General features: G+C 42.0%; 1 protein-coding gene across 4 annotated transcripts in view; it reads left to right on the forward strand.

Moving 5' to 3' along the window:
• DMD (dystrophin) overlaps window positions 1-21,198 on the forward strand; it is a 1,248,719-nt gene that overhangs the window by 302,965 nt on the left and 924,556 nt on the right. For 3 of the 4 annotated variants that reach the window (XM_066619666.1, XM_066619670.1, XM_066619667.1), the window contains exons 8-9: window positions 7,010-7,188; window positions 9,693-9,821. In XM_066619666.1, the coding sequence (XP_066475763.1) occupies window positions 7,010-7,188; window positions 9,693-9,821 (308 nt within the window). The remainder of the gene's footprint in view (window positions 1-7,009; window positions 7,189-9,692; window positions 9,822-21,198) is intronic. The other variant, XM_066619668.1, reaches the window with a different exon arrangement.

A 21,198-nucleotide genomic window follows, 5' to 3' on the forward strand; every position in this document is an offset into this window, starting at 1 on the left:
TGCATAAAGATGTATAGGATTGCACTATAAAAAAAAATAACTTCCTTGAAATTTTAACAGCCCAATCCTATCCTTTCCCCCACCATAGCATGCTGCCATGCCAAAACAGGTTGTACTACATACTGGGGGGGGGGGGGTGATCAGGAGACTTGAGAGAGGGAAGAAAAAATATTTTCCTATACCCATCTGTAAGCTTTTCAGTTGCCAGCTATACAGCTGCCGCAAGTCCACGGAGACAGCTGGGGTGTGCCGGGAGGCTCCAGAAGGGAGAGCATCTCAGTGCAAGTCACTTTTCCTGGGGCAATCACTTCCTGCCTCCAACACTCCCCCTTCCCTCCCCTGTTCCACCTATTCCGCCCACACCACCAACTTACCAATATTGGCAGGGCCTCAGCTGGCTGCCACCATGTGCTGTGCACATGTTCTTCTCAGTGGTTGTGGCAGCAGCCCGGAAGCGTGTGGTGATGATTGCTTCTGCAACAGCATTCACAACGCTAGTTCTGGCAGTGGAGCTGAAGCATAAGATTGGGCTTTTATCTCATAGGCCTTTTTCTGCTTAAAAAGGAAATAACAGCCCAATCCTAACCTGTGCTGGAATTGGTAGGCCAGCTAGTTTGCGCTATGTCCAGTGCAGGTTTGAAGGTGGAAGGAATGCAACTCGGAGTAAGGGAATTTATGTCCCCTTATTTTGAGTAATTCCCCAGCCACCACAATGGTGCTACTTGGATCTGTGCAAGCGAAATCACTGGCACAGATCCAAGCAGACCAGTGTAATGCCAGGCTGCTCGGGAAGGGGGTTAGGATTTGGCCTAAGTGCTCAGAGACTGGTCCCACCCCTCTCCAAGGCCTGGTCCACCCACCAGCCTGCCTGCCACCTGTCCTACCTTTGCCCTGAAATGCCCCCATTCCACCCTTCCCCAGCTCTCTCAACCCCCCGCACCATCGCCCTTGGTCAGAACAACCTTTTGCAGCCATGTGAAGGGTGGATGCAGCCTATGAAGGCCAGTGTGTGTCCTCATGCTGGCCCAGCCAACTTGTAACAAGATCCAAGCATGCCTTAAGGTACCTTTGTTGACACCCCCAGTCCAGCACAAGGGACTTGTGCCAGCCAAAGAGCACTTTGGGATTGCGCTCTCAGATATGTGAGAGAGGCTCTTAGATTTGACTGACCGTCTCAAGTCCATGGTGGTGTTTTCAATAAACAATTACCAATGATGCTGAAATCTTTCATGAATGGAAACAGCTAGTTTAAATCCCATCATTGAACTATACTGTTATTTTTACATTCATTACTTTAAATTTATTCACAATTATTTTCATCTGTCGTTTGAATTCTCATTTTGAGTACTCATCATTCTGCACCATCTGCTTAATGTAGTTTGAATAATCTGATCTCTCAACAGAAAGGGGGGGGAAACACAAACTAATGAACATGTTCTGCTGCACAAATGAAACTTATGTGATGTTATGTTAGTCAGCATTGCAAGAAAGTCCAGAAAATCTGCTAGGCCACAAAAACTGGTACTGGCTAAGGTCCCAATTCTGTCCAACTTTCCAGCATAGGTGTAGCCACAATGCAGACCCAAAGTAAGGGAACAAATGTTCCCATACCTTGAGAAGGCCTCTGTGACTACCTCCCACCACAGGATGCAGTGCATGCCCCATTGGCACAGTTGTACCGGCACTGGAAAATTGAACAGGACTAGGCCCTAAGTCATTCATGGCACACTGATAGCCTCAAAGGAAAATTCATGATCATTTCTTTGAGCTTAATAAACACTTACTTGCCTAGCTGCCTGGAGGCCACAAACAGGTGGACAAGCGACTGCTTACAAGCCTGTTCTGTATCGATGGTACACAACTTTGGTACATGATGAAAATCATTGTGTATCAAGGTGTGGAACTCATTTACCACACTGCAAATGGTCCTTTATCTTGTTTTGAGTAGATGATATTTTTTGTTAAATGTGACATCTTATTGAATCTATACACCTTGCTGCCTTATATATTGTGTTGGCAACCTTCAGTCTCGAAAGACTATGGTATCGCGCTCTGAAAGGTGGTTCTTGGAACAGTGTCTAGTGTGGCTGAAAAGGCTGAATATGCCTTATATATTGGGTACATTATAATCCTATCCAATAGTTTATGATATTCACCTAGCATTATGCTTCAAAACAAGATTTTGTTAGGTTTCCTTGAGGAATGTCAAGTTTGTCTTAGGCATCTAGCTAATAAGACTTTCCTGAACCTCATTAACAAAGGTAATAATGCTTTCTGAAAGTAGAAATTTCATAATCTGTTTTCATCTATTTCATACTAACATTAGGGCACATTATAATGGTTGTCTACAAATACTACTATCATTACTTTATTGTCCATTGACTCTAAAAAAGGACAGTAGTGTAGGATGTTCCCAGCCATGGAAGAAAGCAGCTGATGACAATCAACTGAGAGGGAAAAGGTGGGATTAGAACCAGCCTTTATAGTTGGGCTCCAGAGAGTGAGGGCAGTGTTGGTCACTTGGACACAGTGCTCCATTATCAGCCATTTTTGAATGTTGCCAGAGAAGGTGGCAGCGCTCCCCTGCTGCAGCTGCTGGAAAAGGTAAGATAGTTGTAGGGGTGAGGAGGGGGAAGAATGAGGGGGGTGACTGTGGGATGGATGAATCCATTGGCAATGGTGTATGCCAGATCCTATCTTTGCTTTTGCAAGCCTTTCCATCCCTTTTGTCCCCTCATACTTGCACAAGTACATGGAGACCTATTGCAGAGCAGTAGGTTTATGGAGGGGTAAGGTGAAATAATTCCCCTTTCCCCTCTGAAGACTCTTGATTTGTCCCCTGCTGGATATAGCATGCTCTTTTTCAGTACAGCTGAACCAATGTGGGGTAGAATTGGATTTGGCTCTTATTGACTATTGAAAACTAGGAAGGGCCAGAGAAATGCCAAATTTATGCAGCAAAAAGTCCTCCACTCCCTGCATTGCCCCAATGATGGCATCGGGGCACTGTGACTTGAGAGGAATCTAAGCTTGCCACTATGTACCATGTCTCTTCTGGTACAGATTGGGCCCTCCTGTTCTGATGAGGATTGGATCCATCTGAATTACTCTTGTGGTGGTGGAGCAAACTATCTCGCCTGGGAAAGGTACTGTAGACATAAAATCCAGCTGTGCTAGAGAGACCTTTTCATTCTCCAGAGATTTCAACTGGATATCTGAAATGGGCCCAAAATGAATAGAATCCCAAATCTCATCTTTAAAATTCAGAGCAACTGGAGTTCTTCAGCAGCTCAATAGCGAACTGCTGGCGACCTGGTTTGGTAAAATGCAGCTTGCCTGCAGCCACTGTTAGATACCTGATTATTTTCATTCACCACTTTCCTTATTCTACACTCTGTTTGAGACTATTCTTTCTTCAGTACACTGTTTGAGCAATGTCTAGAATACAGGAGACCCATGCGAGTCATGTGCCATTTATAAGCACTTTAAATATGCACACAAAATTAACATGCAGTGTCTATTTTTGTCCAGGTATGACTTTAAAAGAGAGCAACCAAATGTCATTGCACCTTTGATCTGCAGATCTTAGCAAAGCTTGGACAGATTTATTATAATAAAACGTCATTGCTATTAATAACTCTTAGCTTCTGCCATTACTTGTGTTAAAACCCTTAAGGGGATTAATGTTAAATTCTTGTACAATAACCTCTTTGCATCTTGATTCACTTAGGTGAAGACAAGGTAAATTTTGATGCCCAGCAACAAAAGAAATACTTGAAAGCAGTGCTATATAACATGCATCTTTACAAATTACTATTGACTTGAAATGTTGAGCTCAATCAGCACTCATTCTTGGTGATGCTTGTAGCTATGCTCAGAAAGCCTTATCTTTCATACGGTGCAATCCTAACCCTTATGTCAGTGCTTTCCAACACTGGCATAGTGGTGCCAATGGGACATGTGCTGCATCGTGCATTTGGGTGGCACTCATGGAGGCCTCCTCAAAGTAAGGGAATGTTTGTTTCCTTACCTCAGAGCTGCATTGCCCTTATGTCAGTGCTGAAAAGCACAGACATAAGTGGTTAGGATTGCACCCATTGTTGCACAAATGGCAATTATGTTTTCCTCTAGAATCTCAGATTAGAAAGACCATGTCGTCTTCTTACATATAATACCAGAGGGATGCGGGAACCCTGAGAGCTTATATGTCTCCTGTATATCTTTAATAAACTATATCTGAGTTTTACATAAATATATTATGTTTATTTTTTAACGAGGAAAAACTGAAAGTGGCTGATCATAATTTTCATGTTTATCTTATCTAAATTGCTTGCTGCCAATCCTGCCTCCCCCCTAGGCCTGATCCACCCCTCCCCACCCCATCTCCTCCCTGTTGTGCCCTCCCCTGCCCCTGCTCTGGACTTACCTGCTCCGGTGGGCCTCTGCACTCCAGTGTCACCTGCGGAGCCAACTCCTACCTTTCCGTTGGCCTGCCTGAGCCTTGTGGAACATAAACTGGAACATAAACTGTGGCAAAAGAAATGTAAGAAGGTGATAAGGGAGGCCAAGCGAGACTATGAGGAACGCATGGGCAGCAACATTAAGGGGAATAATAAAAGCTTCTTCAAATATGTTAGAAGCAGGAAACCCGCCAGAGAAGCGGTTGGCCCTCTGGATAGTGAGGGAGGGAAAGGGGAGATAAAAGGAAACTTAGAGATGGCAGAGAAATTAAATGAGTTCTTTGCATCTGTCTTCACGGCAGAAGACCTCGGGCAGATACCGCTGCCCGAACGGCCCCTCCTGACCAAGGAGTTAAGTCAGATAGAGGTTAAAAGAGAAGATGTTACAGACCTCATTGATAAATTAAAGATCAATAAGTCACCGGGCCCTGATGGCATCCACCCAAGAGTTATTAAGGAATTGAAGAATGAAGTTGCAGATCTCTTGACTAAAATATGCAACTTGTCCCTCAAAACGGCCACAGTACCAGAGGATTGGAGGATAGCAAATGTCACGCCTATTTTTAAAAAGGGAAAGAGGGGGGACCCGGGAAACTATAGGCCGGTCAACCTAACATCCATACCGGGTAAGATGGTGGAATGCCTCATCAAAGATAGGATCTCAAAACACATAGACGAACAGGCCTTGCTGAGGGAGAGTCAGCATGGCTTCTGTAAAGGTAAGTCTTGCCTCACGAACCTTATAGAATTCTTTGAAAAGGTCAACAGGCATGTGGATGCGGGAGAACCCGTGGACATTATATATCTGGACTTTCAGAAGGCGTTTGACACAGTCCCTCACCAAAGGCTACTGAAAAAACTCCACAGTCAGGGAATTAGAGGACAAGTCCTCTCGTGGATTGAGAACTGGTTGGAGGCCAGGAAGCAGAGAGTGGGTGTCAGTGGGCAATTTTCACAATGGAGAGAGGTGAAAAGCGGTGTGCCCCAAGGATCTGTCCTGGGACCGGTGCTTTTCAACCTCTTCATAAATGACCTGGAGACAGGGTTGAGCAGTGAAGTGGCTAAGTTTGCAGACAACACCAAACTTTTCCGAGTGGTGAAGACCAGAAGTGATTGTGAGGAGCTCCAGAAGGATCTCTCCGGACTGGCAGAATGGGCAGCAAAATGGCAGATGCGCTTCACTGTCAGTAAGTGTAAAGTCATGCACATTGGGGCAAAAAATCAAAACTTTAGATATAGGCTGATGGGTTCTGAGCTGTCTGTGACAGATCAGGAGAGAGATCTTGGGGTGGTGGTGGACAGGTCGATGAAAGTGTCGACCCAATGTGCGGCGGCAGTGAAGAAGGCCAATTCTATGCTTGGGATCATTAGGAAGGGTATTGGGAACAAAACGGCTAGTATTATAATGCCGTTGTACAAATCGATGGTAAGGCCACACCTGGAGTATTGTGTCCAGTTCTGGTCGCCGCATCTCAAAAAAGACATAGTGGAAATGGAAAAGGTGCAAAAGAGAGCGACTAAGATGATTTCGGGGCTGGGGCACCTTTCTTATGAGGAAAGGCTACAGCGTTTGGGCCTCTTCAGCCTAGAAAAGAGATGCCTGAGGGGGAACATGATTGAGACATACAAAATTATGCAGGGGATGGACAGAGTGGATAGGGAGATGTTCTTTACACTCTCACATAATACCAGAACCAGGGGACATCCACTAAAATTGAGTGTTGGGCGGGTTAGGACAGACAAAAGAAAATATTTCTTTACTCAGCGTGTGGTCGGTCTGTGGAACTCCTTGCCACAGGATGTGGTGCTGGCGTCTAGCCTAGACGCCTTTAAAAGGGGATTGGACAAGTTTCTGGAGGAAAAATCCATTATGGGGTACAAGCCATGATGTGTATGCGCAACCTCCTGATTTTAGAAATGGGTTATGTCAGAATGCCAGATGCAAGGGAGGGCACCAGGATGAGGTCTCTTGTTATCTGGTGTGCTCCCTGAGCATTTGGTGGGCCGCTGTGAGATACAGGAAGCTGGACTAGATGGGCCTATGGCCTGATCCAGTGGGGCTGTTCTTATGTTCTTATGTTCTTGTGCGCTTTAAGAGATGCATGTTCTGGTGCAGGCTCTTGATATGATTGGGCCATTTGTGTCAGTTGCTACATCAGAATCAGCTGTTATATCGCTACTTCAGTTTCAGTTATGTATGTTTTCACAGCAGTAAGATATCAGCAAAAATATACCTACTTTGGGGGCATGTGTCTCTTTCTTGGCACACCTTTGTAAAGTTCACTCATTCAGACTGTACACAATTTGCATTTAAATATAAGAGAAATAATAAGAGGAAAAAATTCATGAGAATGAAAAAGGAGCAGTAATTTTTTCTTGCTCTTTCCCTGGAACACTCCCCCATTTGTATTCAAGTTTGGCATGATAACTTGATTGTAATGCTCTAATTAGTCCCCAGAGGGGTTAAATGGACAATAGATTGCTCATTAGCCTGTTTGCTTTCTGCAAACTCTTGCTAAGTGTTGCATGTTTTTAATACATTTTTCCAGATGTTGCCACTGCTTATCCTGATAAGAAGTCCATCTTGATGTATGTGACATCGCTTTTCCAAGTCTTGCCCCAGCAAGTTACTCTTGAAGCCATCCAGGAAGTGGAAACATTGCCACGACAACCAAAACACATACGAGAAGAGCATGTCCAGTTACATCAACAGCACTTTTCTCAACAGGTGAGTCCTGTGAATTTTTACTGGCGTTTTGACGGCCAATTAGAAGTAAGATTTTAGAGTTGCCTGTTTAGTTGCAAAGAGATGGTTTTTATTTAAATAGTCTTATTTGCATGATTTGTATTGTTAACTGCTGTGCATGAAATAATTGACTGTTTTTAAAAATAAGAATTCAGGAAATTGTTTTTTTGTGCATTGTGTAATGCATACAGGCTTCAGTAGCATGCTACACTTCTTTGTTTGAAGCAGTAGAACATAAGGTAAATTTTGTGTACATTTTTTGTCATCCTCACTGCATTAATTTTGAAATTTTTAAGGCTTTGCCAGTCTAGTGCTCTAAAAACTGTTGACATTATTTACTAAAAAGCTAGTTCATCATCCTTTTGAGTCTTTCATCAAATAATGCATGTGTATGATAAAGCATAAATGAATATATACAGTAGATCTACTATTGTACAGTGGATCCTTCTCATACATTCATACACAAGGTTTGCTGTTGAACCTGAGAAAGCAGCTTCTATACACAGTCCTGTGTCCCAAGTCATCATTTTGCTGTGTTTTTTTTTAATATCACACCAACCTGCTTAGAGTGTTGCATGTGCAAGAAGCAGAAATTAAGGAGATCAGGAAAATATTCAGAGCAAGAAATGAAGAATATATTATCCCATCAGAACTGAGAGAACCTGCCTTTCTTATCTCAAATGTGGTTGAGCATGTAACCATTCATCCAGCTAGGTTCAGAGCTGTAGTTCCCTATTTCTCAGCTAGAAGTCTGCTCCATCCAATGTTGCATTTCTGTTTGTTGAAATCTTTAATATATTGACAGGACAGTATGAGGAGGAAAAATCTAAATCTTGAGGGAAAAAAACCTTTTCCAACCTTAATCGGCTATAGCTGAATTAAAAGTGGTTATAATATACTCAGCTGTAAGATTACTAAAACTGTCTACTGTGATGATTGTTCTAGAGCCAGTGCTTGAAGCAATTGCCATCCCATACAGCAGGATGAGCATTTTTTAGAGTTTGTTACAATTTTTTAGGATTTCTAAACTTTTTGGCCAAAGAGCTGCATCAAATGGCTGGGACAGTGTTGAGGGCCAGGAAAAAAAAAATTAAATATAAAATTTAAATAAATACGTTAGAGATGGAACTTAGATGATTGAATAAATGAATGGGCTCAAATGTCCAGGACTTCTTCAAGCATGAACACAGCCTAAGAAATAAAGCACACAGTTAAATGGATCCCCATTCCCCACTCCAAAAGCACAACTCTGGTTATGTTTGGTCAACTGGACCAGAGTCTCTCAGTGGATCAGAGGCTGGCAGTGGGCCGGATAGAGGCTCGCCATGGGCTGTATCTGGCCCCCGGGCCGGGGTTTGGCGACCCCTGTGTTAGACCTCTCCATTCCCAATTTGGGAATGGATCTGGGTCATGAGGCAGAGTACTCACCTATCAACATCATCATTTCCAAGCAGTGTTTGGTTGTTGTCTCATGCCTTCAAATGGTCCTGGAGAATTAGTGGAGCATTTCTTGCTTTTTTCCTCATTTTGCAATTGTTCCCCCATCCCTTGAGTCCATCCTTTGGTGCTAAAGCACAGCATAGGTGTCTATGACTCAACTATCCCTTCCCTTTTTCACAGGTTTGCCAGGTTGCACGCCTGGCATTAAAGCGCTTTTCCAAGCTATTTTTGTTAGGTTGCATTTATATAGGAAAATGTCACCATTAAGTGAAAAAGTGAAAATTTTGTATGAGAATATTAAGGGCCCAATCTGATCCAACTTTCCAGTGCTGATGCAGCTATGCCAACAGGGCATGAGCTGCATCCTGTGTTGCGGGGGGGGGGGGGGTCAGGACAGTCATGGGGGTCTCCTCAAGGTAAGGGAACATTTGTTCCCTTATCTCAGGGCTGCATGGCAGTTGCATCAGCACTGGAAGTTGGATCGGGTCCTTACTATTATAATTGCACGTCACATGGTAAAAGAGAGAGATAGAGAGAGGTTTTCCATTGAAAACTAGTAGTATATTTTTGCAGTTGTATCTCTGTTTTATCAATCAAGGAAACAGTGAATTTAGGAATTCCTAAGCCTGCAGTTATTGTTGTTCTGGGTTAATTAACTCACTTATTTATGGGTCACTTGATCGTTTTTAGCCCTGTTGATCGGATGACTGCTTGATGATTGCTGAGCACATTTATTTTGAACTTATTGCAAGTTCTTGCTACTCTGCTGAGTGTACTGAATTATAGAGGTCCTTTACTGATTGTGGGTATCATGCCAGGAATAATTATCTGGCACTTCAAGGAGTCTTTCTGCTTCTCTTGAAAAGGTGTCATACTAATGAAAGCACCTTCCTATTTTCCATTCAGGTTTGATTACTAGCACAGTTCTTACAAGACAGAGTTAAACTGCCGGTATTCTTCCTTGAAAACAATACATTTCATTCATTCTCTTTCGCACACTCCTCATCAGTGTCTGTCTGCTTTTCTTCCTAATTTCTTTTCCTTAGATCAAAGTCAGTGTAGCACAGGGCCATGTGCACAGTCCTTCACCTCCACCTCGCTTCAAAAGCTATGCGTACACACAAGCTGCTTATGTCATGTCCCCTGACCAAAAAGGGAGGATGTTCCCTCCACAGGTCTGTCAACATTACTGCTTGCTGTGAATATTATTCTAATATGCCTGTGCTTGCTGTGGAAAATGTGTGAGGTTGTTTTTTTTCCTGTCCGTTTTAATCCTCAGTGATGCCATTTTCAGGGTTTTTGAAGCATTAGTCAATCCATTCTGCTTTATAATTTATTCTTCTTGGCAAAATCAGGTCAGACCAACTTGATGCATTAGGCAAATTTCAAATACCAGGTTGCAGAAAAAAGGGAAGTGTTTTTCTTATTAGTTTCAAAATATAAGTTAATTCCTTAAATCAATTACAATCATAGATTGAGTCCAAAGACCTATATGATGCCTTGGGTCCCTTGGTTGTTTTAAACAGTAGTTTCCTGGGCCGCATAGCAACCTCTTTTGAATGTGGGGTGGGGAGCTGTTTGTGGAGTAGGGGTAGAATCTCCTCCAAAAGAAAATAAAAAAGATCTAACCACACACAGAGAGTAGCTTTGGATCCTAATCATAGCATGTTATTTCTTTCTGTGATACATGTATATATACTATTTCAAGGTAACATACAGTTGAATAAATACTTTCGTTACATATTATTATTAACAAGAATATACAGCTTTTCAAAAGGAGTATTTCACAAGGCAATTTACATAGTAAAATAAATCAATAAATTTTTCCCTGTCCTCAAAACACTCACAATCTAAAAAAGAATACAGAAGAGACACCAGCAGCAGCCACTGGAAAAGATGCCATGCTGGGTGTGGACAGTTGCTCTCTCCCTGCTAAATATAAGACTACCCCATTTTGAAAGGTGCCTCTTTTTCCATCACAACAGGTCATCACAAATGGCAGTGCAGGGATAATGCTAGGTCCCTGCTGACTGCAATTAGCAACTTGATCGGCAAACTTGGAAACCTACGGCCCAATCCTAACAGGGCTGCCTGTGCTGCAGTACCGAAGCGGCTGTTGCTGTATCCCGCAGGGGCAGTAAGGCGGCCAGAAGTCTCCTAGATGCAAGGGAACAAATGTTCAGTAACTGAAGTGTTCCTTTACCTCCTGTCATGTCCCAGCAGCTGCTGCGGGTCTGCTTGGATCTGCACCAGCTCATTTGCTGGCGCAGAACTGAATAACCCATGTAGGACTTGGGAGGATGAATAGGATCTTCCCAGGCCTGAACTGCTCTGCTCCTTGCCTTCTTGCCCAGTTTTGTCTCTTCCTACCCTCCCTCTGCCCCAAAATACTCCTGGTGGCAAATGGCTCCCAGAGCTCCTATGACTGGTGCAGATGCCTAGTGACTGCCTGCATTGCCTCCTGTGCCGGCACCTGCCTCCTTCCGGAAGCCATGAAGTGCCTTATAGTACTTTTGCGATGGCCATCTCCTCGGTAGTGCACACAACACTGGCACTGGCCCTGGGTTGCGCCCTCTCCTTCACCACATACTTTCCCCTCCTCTTTCAGGTTCCTCCGTCTTCTGGTTAAGCAGTTCATCAGCGCTACTGGCATTAACAGTGCTTAAGGGCTTTTCAGTGTACTTGTGTTTCTTTTAGTAGGATTGAAGTAAATTTTGCTGGTTCAGGTTCTCTGATGCTGTTAAAGAAGCACATTGCATAGAAATGAAAGACTTGCCTTGTGTGGCACCCACTTGTATTTAGAAAAATTTGGTTCTCAGTTGTTTAAATTAGAGTAGGCTGAAGTTGATGCATGTGTTGGATGTCAAAGCATTATTTCTAGATGTACATTTAAAGACATCCAGTATGAGCAGCAGGAGGAAAACTAATTTGTGTGCTGGGATCCTGTGTGCTGGGATCCTGTACCAAAGACAAAGCTCAATGTGCCCTTTGAGGAAAGACGCCTTGGGGAAGGAAGCGGGTGTCTTTTGAGGAAAGGTGGGGAAGGAAGAGGATGGGCTTTATGGTGACTTGAGGTTTTAGGGTGTAGGAAAAGTAAGAAAAAGGTAGAAATGTTTATGAATTGGCAGAGAAAGAAGAGAAAGGTTCTTGCATTTTGGACCATGGCAAAAGGCTCTGGCTGGAGCGCAGTTCTCAGTGGTCTGAAACAAGGGCTAGAGGTCATGAAATCACTTAACCCACTTGGAGTGGAGGAGCCAGCCTCTCCCACCAGATACTGCTCAAGCCAACATTGGATGCAGATTAATGTTACCGTGTTTTTTTTCTGGTTGACACTTTTTTCTGAACTGAAGACCTCCAAGTTAATGACCAGCTTGAAGAGTTGAAAACCTGTGGCTTCATCTGAGACCCCTACAATCACCCATCATCATTAAGCATCCACAAAATTCTGACCTTCAGACCATTGCTGCTATTATTTTGGGGGCATGTTTAGTCTCTTTTAATTTCAGTTTCTCTGCGTGCATTTTAAAAGTGTTTTGTCACCACTGGGTAATTAAAAAATGAATAAATCCATCTCTATAGCAAGAAATGGAAAAGTTCAGTTTTAAAGAGCCTCCTGTATTTACAGTGAATCTTGCCAAGTAGATAGGAACACTGTAATGGTAATTATGACTGGAAGCCCTTTTATGTTTTGCAAATTCTATGTGAAAAGCATAATTACCTTCTTTCAGCATAGGTACTTTGCTGTCATCCTACTGAAATGGCACATCACAGAGGTAATTGTCTTAACTTGAAACTTAGTTCACAGTTCTGCACCCGAACCTTATAAACCTCCTCTGTGTTTTTGTTTTCTAAAAGACTATAACTTAATGGTATCTGCATATATTATAGAGGTCATGCTATAACAGCACTCTTTGGTAACTGGCTTCACAAATGGGATATTCAGTGTCAAACATACAATCATAAAAATATATCTCATGCACCTGCCTCTCAGATCACACAAGCTAAATTTCAACAAATGGGGAACAAACACAATCTGATCGGAAGATTTTTTGAGTTACAGTTTTCAACGTGGAGAAATAAATTCTCTGACAGATTTGTCAGATTCTCCTTTCACCATTCCTTTTAAACGTTTGTTGTCAGCAGTTCACAGGATGTTGCATAGAACATTGAATTGATGGTGTTTGTGCTTAGTAGATTTAACTAGATACTGGGGGTAGAGAAGGCAGAGATAATTCTAGAATAATATTGATGAAGAAGCAGGTCTTATACAAACACTTTTTACAAACTGAGAAGCAGTGGCTGGATCCTATCAATACACGTATCACAATGCACAAATATGTGAATGAAGAAAGGAAAGAAAGGAATATTGTAACTGCATTCTGTTAATCTTGTTGCTCTCTACAGAAAATATGTCAACTGTTGAGGTCATATATCCTGAAAGTACTCCTTGCCATATTGTCCACAATATTGTGCCTGAGTCATTTGGCCATGTTCATCAGGGCATTTGCTCATCAAGGTTCTTTCAGAATTATCTTTGTAAGTCTAATAATATTCTCAAATAGTTTTTTCTGCGTCCAAAAATTTGGATGACTAATAGCATTGGGGTGTAGCGCTAGCAGATGCATGTTCTGCTAGCACTAGCTACCTTAACATATGAAACACACACTGACAGCATGCAGAACTGTGTGCTGCCAGAGTGATGGAAGGAAGGCTAGATACTTCCTGTGTGAGCTGGAGAAGTAACAAGGGTCAACTGACGCAGGGTGGACAGCGGGAGGTGGGACAGGATGGGAGTGGTGGAATGGGGTGGCAGAGGGCTGAATAAATGGCGACGAGGGCAGGGGAGGCTGGAATGGGGTGGTGACTGAGGCAGGGGTAGGACAGATTTAGTCTGGGAAGGGGGTCGGTTCAGTAGCAGCAGAGGACACAGAGTCTTAGCCACCTTCCTGGACACAATCCTGCAATGTGTGTGCCCATGAGACTGCGCCAGTGAATTCACTAGCAAAATGAGTTCGCTAGCTTAGTTCTGAGTGCACACTGTGGAGACTTACCCCAAGGTAAGGGAACAAATGTTCCTTCCCAGAGGAGACCTCCACTACTGCCCCCATCGCAGGATGCAGTGGTAGCCTTTTTGGCATCATTGTACCAGCTATTACAGGGAAGGATAGGATTGGGCTTTCAGTTTCCTCTCATCTTTTTCCTCGTAGTTTGGTGAAAGAGATGAATTCTTTCTATTTATTTACTTCCTTCTACTTGTTGACTGCGTTTTTGTTAATGGCATCAAAGTTCATCTTTTATTTCTGCTTAACGAACTTCAGCCATTCATTTGATTCCCTATTCCTTCACAGTGATTGATTTACTTCCATGTAGACCTGATTTGCATCTTTATAGAAGAATCCTATGTCTATGTCTACACATGTATCAGAAGAGGAATTAGGTTACACCTTACAGGCTGTATAATCTGTTGCTTTTATGTGGAAGAAACGAGGAGATGTTTGTTAGAAAGCTTTCTCTGTAGCCCTGTTGCCATCATGAATTTGATTTACTTAATTAGTTGCAAAATTCATCAAACGAAGTTACTTCTATAGGCATTGCAAAACATAAAGGCAATGTTGTATGTGACTCATACTCTCTTTTTTCCCCCTGACAACTCTATCAAGTGATTATCCAATGAAATATTCATTGAATTAAAATAAGACTCTGTAGAATCCTAGTGTGTCACAGAAACATTACAGAGCAACTTGCATTCAAGAATTATTAACATCCTCAGTGGATTCTGTTTTAAACTTGAAAGGAACCAATTTTTATTTTGGAGGAAGTGCATCATGTATGATCTAAGCATCATACAGTGTTTCCGTAAAAACAAACAACAAAACATTCAAACTCCATAGCAATACATTAAACTGTACATGTGTAGGATCTATGCATGCGGAATGGGGTGGTAGAATGGAACACACCGCTTCAGACTATGAATGGGGATACCATTTTCAATTGATCCCACCAATACAAACCTAAAAGTAATTACCGTAGATACTCACCTACAAGTCGATCCCACAGTTAAGTCGAGGGCAGGTTTTGAACCAACAGTCATGGAATTTGCTATGACCCTCGGATAAGTCGGGGGTTAAACTTAGGGGGGTGTCTGACTATAGTTTTGTCTGATTTTACCCGAGGCCAGATCCTGAAAAATAACCCACCACTAATTGTTACCTAAGAACTGTAGTCTCTAATTTATTAAAAACATAGTAAAAGATCATAAGATACATTTTTATTCTTTTTAAATTCTGGTCTTCATCACCTTTTTGTAAGCACTATCAGAGTAAGTGCACTGTAAACAACATACCAGTAAAATAGTGGTTCCCAACCTGGTATTCATGTACTCCCAGGGACACTCAACAGGACCTTTAGGGGTACTTGAAAAAGAATGGAATAATGGTAGAAAAAGGCAGGTCGTGCTCCAGAATGCCTTGCAAGACAGGAATACCTTGCAAGGACCAGCAAGGCAGGAAGGGAGGTAGCTAGTTGGCTGTGAAAGCCCCACCAATAGCTAGTTTTTGGTCATCAATACATGTATGAACCAGTGATTGAAAACCAGCACAGTAAAAAAACTGAAACATAATATGGAAAGTGACCAATCACCCAGAATTTCTCAGCACACTCTGGTACAAAACAGTGCAAAGGCAGAGTCTTCTGTTCTTCAAACAGATGGAAAGAGAAAATATGTGATGAATACATGAAGTCTGAGAGGAGATGAGGGCTTGTATTATTAATTACAAACATTTTGCTAATATGAAGGGTACAATTTATGGAAATGGGCTGCCAAGGGATATGCAAGTGAAAAAGGTTGTGAACCACTGCAGGAGAACCATGAATCAAATCCACCTTTAAGGTGTCTGGTGTGTTAAGCCAGAAGCTCTACGTACAACATACAACCCATAACACATAACTGGGAGTGTGCAATTCAATTCACAGCAGAGAGATGCAGCTGCATACATTTGCAACCCTTTTTACTCAGTAGTAGACCCATTGCTTTCCATGGGTGTTATTCTTAAGTAAGGGTGCATTGAATTGTAGCCTGTTTCAAATGGAAAGGAGGATTCCCATCCTCGTGTTTCAAAAAACAGACCTGCTTTGCAAGCATTTGCAAAGCAGAACCAGTCTGCAGCAGAAGAAAGGAGAATAAAAGCTTAACAAATTGTTTCTAAGGAGCTGTGCCTGCCTGCTGCTTGAGAAACTTGACGCCTGCCTGTCTGCTGCTTGAGAAACAAAACTTTTCAGAGTTGAAAGGCTTTGCCCTCTGATTGACCCGGAGATAAGGCAAAGTGATAAATTGAGCTTGATTACTTGGCAAAAATTTCATGTACTATAGGCTAGTATCTATGGTAACTATACTAGCGCATTAAGAAGAAAGATTGTAACCTCTCTGAACTTAGTGAGTCTTTTCCTTGCAAGGAACTTTTTCTTAAGTGGGAAACATTCAAAAATGCATTACCACCACCTGCCAGGTTGATTCATGAGGCTGGGGGAAGGAGCCACTTTGAGAGGTAGGCTTGAAGAGGTGATGGACTGGTGGGGGGCGGGTGCCAAGCACCTACCCACCACCCACTTGTCTGTTTCATCCTGCAGCTCTGCTAATCCTCTTGTCACTCACACTGTTTCCAGAGGGAAAGGACAGCATGTGAGACGATCAGGTGGCAGCTTGCTTCTTCCACAAGCCTGCTACCGCAAATGAGCAATTTCAGTGGAAGGGGTAGGGGGTCATTGCAATTCTGTCCCAATCGATCTTTTTCTAGAGTTAGAACAGGATTGTGCTTCCCCCTTTCCTGTGTTCTTGTCCACTCAAAACTAATGTGACTTTTTTAAATCAAGTAGTTCGTACAAGATCTGGTTCTGATTCCAAGCAAATGCAAACATATCTTAAAATAATCTTAAAATGTCACATTAGTTGTGTATAGAGTATTGAATAATCACACTATTGATACAATATATTAGAAGCTAGGGGAAATGCTTTCAACAAGAGTTTATGTTAAATCCATTTTAACTTTTATAATGTTTTTTGCCTTACTGCAGTTTCTAGAGAACATTCAAATAAATATTTGTTCTATTTGAAAGTGGTCTTGTTTAAATTGATTAATGGTAAAACAATAACAACTCAAGGAAAGTTTATTTTGGAATATTGCTAATATACGAATGGAATTTTAATTAAAGATCTGGAATAGGTCAGATTACTAAAACTACCAGTGTTCAACTGGCTTAGGGCACAATCCTAAACCCTTTTGTCAGTGCTTTCCAGCACTGTCTTCCCTTAGAGTGTCTCTTTGCCATTGGGGATTAGATTTATAGCAGATTAGTGTCTTAGAAAGTGACTTAGAAGTAATTTATTGAATTGCTCAGGATATCTGGTAATGTGAAATAGAGCTTTTCACCTCTGGGCACTGGTACAAATGGAACCAGCATTCTATAGTAATAGAATATAGTCATCTTGACTGTGTGTGTCATTAATTTATTTGGCCGCTTCATTCCTTTTTCCTAGTGAAGGGGAGGGATTCCCTAAATAAGGCAGGTTAATGTGTTGTAGGATTGCATTTCAATATCATTTTAGACTTTGAGCCCTTTTGGGACAGGGGGCCATTTAATTATTTTATTTTGTCTGTAAATCACTTTGAATTTTTCTGTTGAAAAGCAGTATATAAATACTGTTGTTGATGATGATGATGATGATGATGATGATGATGATATGCATGCCCTCGTTCCATTTTTTTTTTCCTGTGATGGAATAAAATAGACCAAACCGGAGATCACTGCATGCTGGGAAAGGCTTGCCTGGAGCAAACGACTCTAACCGTTCCTCTGGGGAGCCGCTGTTCCACGCTGCCTATTTCCCCCAAAATTGAGCCCTGGTCAGCCGTGTCTGCCCAGAAATCTGGATGCAATGGCTCCTGAGGTAACGGAACCTGGTAGCAATTGGCTGGGGTGTGTTTTCAGGGAGATCAGTGGTGCAGAACAGCAGATCCCCGGCAGTATGGTAACTACTGTTCACCTGGGAGTTGGATCCCACTGGGCGCTGGATCCTGCCTGCAGGTTGAGATACGGAGAACCCTGAAACAGATTGCATGATGCCTGCAGCAATCTGAAGATCAGAATGGGCCTGCACTTAAGGGCCAAGTTTTGTGTTGCTCTAAATATATAATTTGGCCCAGTGCATGTATTCTTTAAAAAAATGTTACCAGGAGACCACAAAAAGAAATAAAACTGAGACAGGGTGATCGTAGGGCTTTTGGATTTTGCCCTGCCACAGTCCTTTCTTTAAAGAATCGTGCTGCTACCAAGCTGTATAACTAGATTAATTTATCTCTGGAACAAGGAGAGGCAGTTCCTTTATTCAATATATTTGTAGCACATCTGTGAGATTGTTTTTCTAGCAGAAGTGTTGACTATCTGTATAATTTAGCTCATGAACAGCAAAGGGTTAAAGACAAACTTACCTTAAAATTGTTCTTCAGAAACACAAGTTGGAAAAGGTTATCTTTATGCTTCTTAACTTTGATATCCATCATCCTTGAGCCCACGATTGCACTTTAGATTTATTTAAATTAGTTTTATTTCTCTGTCAAGCCTTGCCTCAACTGTGGATCCTAAAGTGGCTTACTGTGAGATTTGTTTAGAAGCAAGAGATTCTTATTAGAACCATTGCATTTCTTCACTTCCAAGATAATGGGAGGGTCGATAAATGTTGCTTGAAATAGTGCTCAAAATAAATTGGAGGATGATCACCCTATGTAAATCCAATCCTGTTCTCTACGCAAATAGCTCTTGGCTTATGTATTTGGATACATTCAATTTCACTGAATGTCAGGCTTCTCTTATTTTATTGGGAATTTGTAGCAGAGTAAATTACTAACAGTAGATAAATTGGTATACACCTTGTCCCTGGCAAATAAAGCTACAATAGATGCAAGTGCCATTGATTATCTAAAGTAAACTTGGTCAAGACTGAATTGTAATTTTGCAGATGTATTAACCTCTGGATTTACTGTGGCAGTGTTTGAGTCTTATGTTGTATTTTGACCTCTTCATCTACTAAATTTAATTTGTGTTTAAGATTACATTCTCTGTGCTCTTGGAGAACGGCATATTAAGTCTAGGCTGAATTAGGAAAACAACCAAGTACCTTTTCAAGTATCAATTACCTTTTCAGTCACAAGACTCATTTTGTAGGTAAGTATTGTAGGTAGCCGGTTGGTCCATTAGGAAAAAATTCAGAAGTCACAATCTGGTAATACTGTATTAGGACCAGCCAAACTGACAAAAAGGCAGCATTAACAAGATTTTGATATCTCTTTATCAGGTTGGATGTTCAACAGTGCAAAAACTGGTTTAATAATTTGATTTTATTATGTTCCTAGTGGGCCACCAACTCTGCCAATATAAAGACTACCACATTTCTCTGTTACTGGTGCTCTCTGTCTTAAAAGTAGTCCATGTTCTTCAATTAGTGTTCGAGTTAGAATAAAGTAACTGATAGGTTTTATATTTTCTAAAAAAGGAGGATGGCCACTTTTTAATTTGTGTCCAAACTGATATGTGGATCATGAAATCAGTGTCTACCACCTATTCAGCTTATCATTGCCCTGTACTCCATCTTAAAACTGTCATAACCTACAGACTTTATCATGCCCCTGTATTTGTTGGTTTTACTTTGCTTGACATCTAGCCTGATGAAGAGTTCTGGAGAGCTTAAGAAGATGCTGCTCAAAACTTGTTGTAGTTTTTCTAGGATTTGAAAGTCTCTTCTTGGGTAAACTATTCAACCTATGCTTTATTGTGCACTGACAGTGGCACGTATGTGAGAGTAGCAGTGCTGCTACCAATATGATCTTCCTGTTCTAATGTGTTCTGCTTGGGTCTCTGTTTGTAGAGGTGCTACAGACATCAGTATGTGATGCCTGAAACACTGTCTGGAGGTTTGCTGCAGAGTGAACTTTGGGTTAGAGAGTGAGGAGGGATCACTAGCAGGCCCTTAAGCCAGGGGTTCCCAAACTGTGTGGCGTGACGCCTTAGGGCATTGTGGCACACTCACAGGGATGCTGTGGAATGTCTCTGGTGGCTCCTCCTGCCTGTTGTTCCTGGGTATTGCCATCCTGAATCTCATAAGATTTTGTGAGATACAAGATGGTGGTGCCCAGCTGAGCTGGAAAGAAGAGGCTGCAAGGGTGTCATGACCCAGGTAAGGTTTTGGAACCTTATGCCTTATGCCGTATCTAAGAAGGGGCATTTGGATTTGAGAGAAGGTTCTTCAACATATGATTCTTGCTCCGCCTTGCATATTGTATTGATTTAGCTGAAGCAGCACTTCCTTCTGTTATGCCTCTTGAGCTAAAGAAAGCACAAGGAGTCTGGCTGTCCATTTCACTAAAATGCACTATGTTTATTTTGACCTTGAGATATTTAGTGCAAATTATTACAGTCCTTGCTTTGCTCACTGTAAGATTGTCTGTCCTTACATCTTCTGCGTATTTCCTTTGAAGGAAAAAAGCACCCTATAGTGTACCATGATTAATCTATATTTTAAAAATGATATTTTGTATAGCTCTCATACTGTCTTTTGTGTCGCAGCAGTCATCTCTATCTTGAACAAATTCCAAAACAAACCTAATCTAGTACAGGTCCCTTTATACTGGTATAAGGCTATATGTGAGTAGTAATTCATAATTACTTATTCACTAGGAGCACTTGCTTTCCATACAAGTTTCCTAGATTGGTTTGCCAATGACATTTTGGTCTGTACCTTTCTTATCCTGCTTTAAAGTTATAGCTCTGCTTAGCATAAAGTGATGCTTCATTTGAACAGTCCGGTCCCCTGCACTTGTTTAAATGCCACAACTCAGACCAGGAATATATGTAGTGAGACATTTAATGCATTTTAATAGACATTACCTGCTAAATGAACAATTTCTTTGCTCCTGCTAGAACATTAACTAAACTGCTTCCACTTAGGCTGCTTCATATGTCATGTTTTATGCTTGGAAACTGATTCTCTAGTACAAAGTGGTGTTAGATCAGCTTGGATTTGAAAGTGAGAGCTCCTTTGTGTTTGGCTAGCCTTAGGTTTCCTTGAGTTTAGTACTTGAGGGTATCTAGGCCAGGGTGGCATGGTACCTCACACTTCTCTGTAGAGCAGGGGTGCCCAAACCCCGGCCCTGGGGCCATTTGCGGCCCTGGAGGACTCCCAATGAGGCCCTCAGGGAGCCCGCAGTCTCCAATGAGTCTCTGGCCCTCTGGAGACTTGCTGGAGCCCGCACTGGCCCGACGTAACTGCTTTCAGCATTGGGGCGACTGTTTGACCTCTCACATGAGCTGTGGGATGAGGGCTCCCTCCACTGCTTGCTGTTTCAAGTCTGTGATCCAGTAGCAGCAGCAAAGGAAAGGCCAGCCTTGCTTTGTGCAAGGCCTTTTATAGGCCTTGAGCTATTACAAGACCTTCATTCAATCATATAAGTTCATCTTTAATATATTCATTTATGTAAATTTATTCAAATTTTAAATGTAAAT

The sequence above is a fragment of the Tiliqua scincoides genome, chromosome 3 (assembly GCF_035046505.1).
Source record: "Tiliqua scincoides isolate rTilSci1 chromosome 3, rTilSci1.hap2, whole genome shotgun sequence".
Classification (NCBI taxonomy): domain Eukaryota; kingdom Metazoa; phylum Chordata; class Lepidosauria; order Squamata; family Scincidae; genus Tiliqua; species Tiliqua scincoides.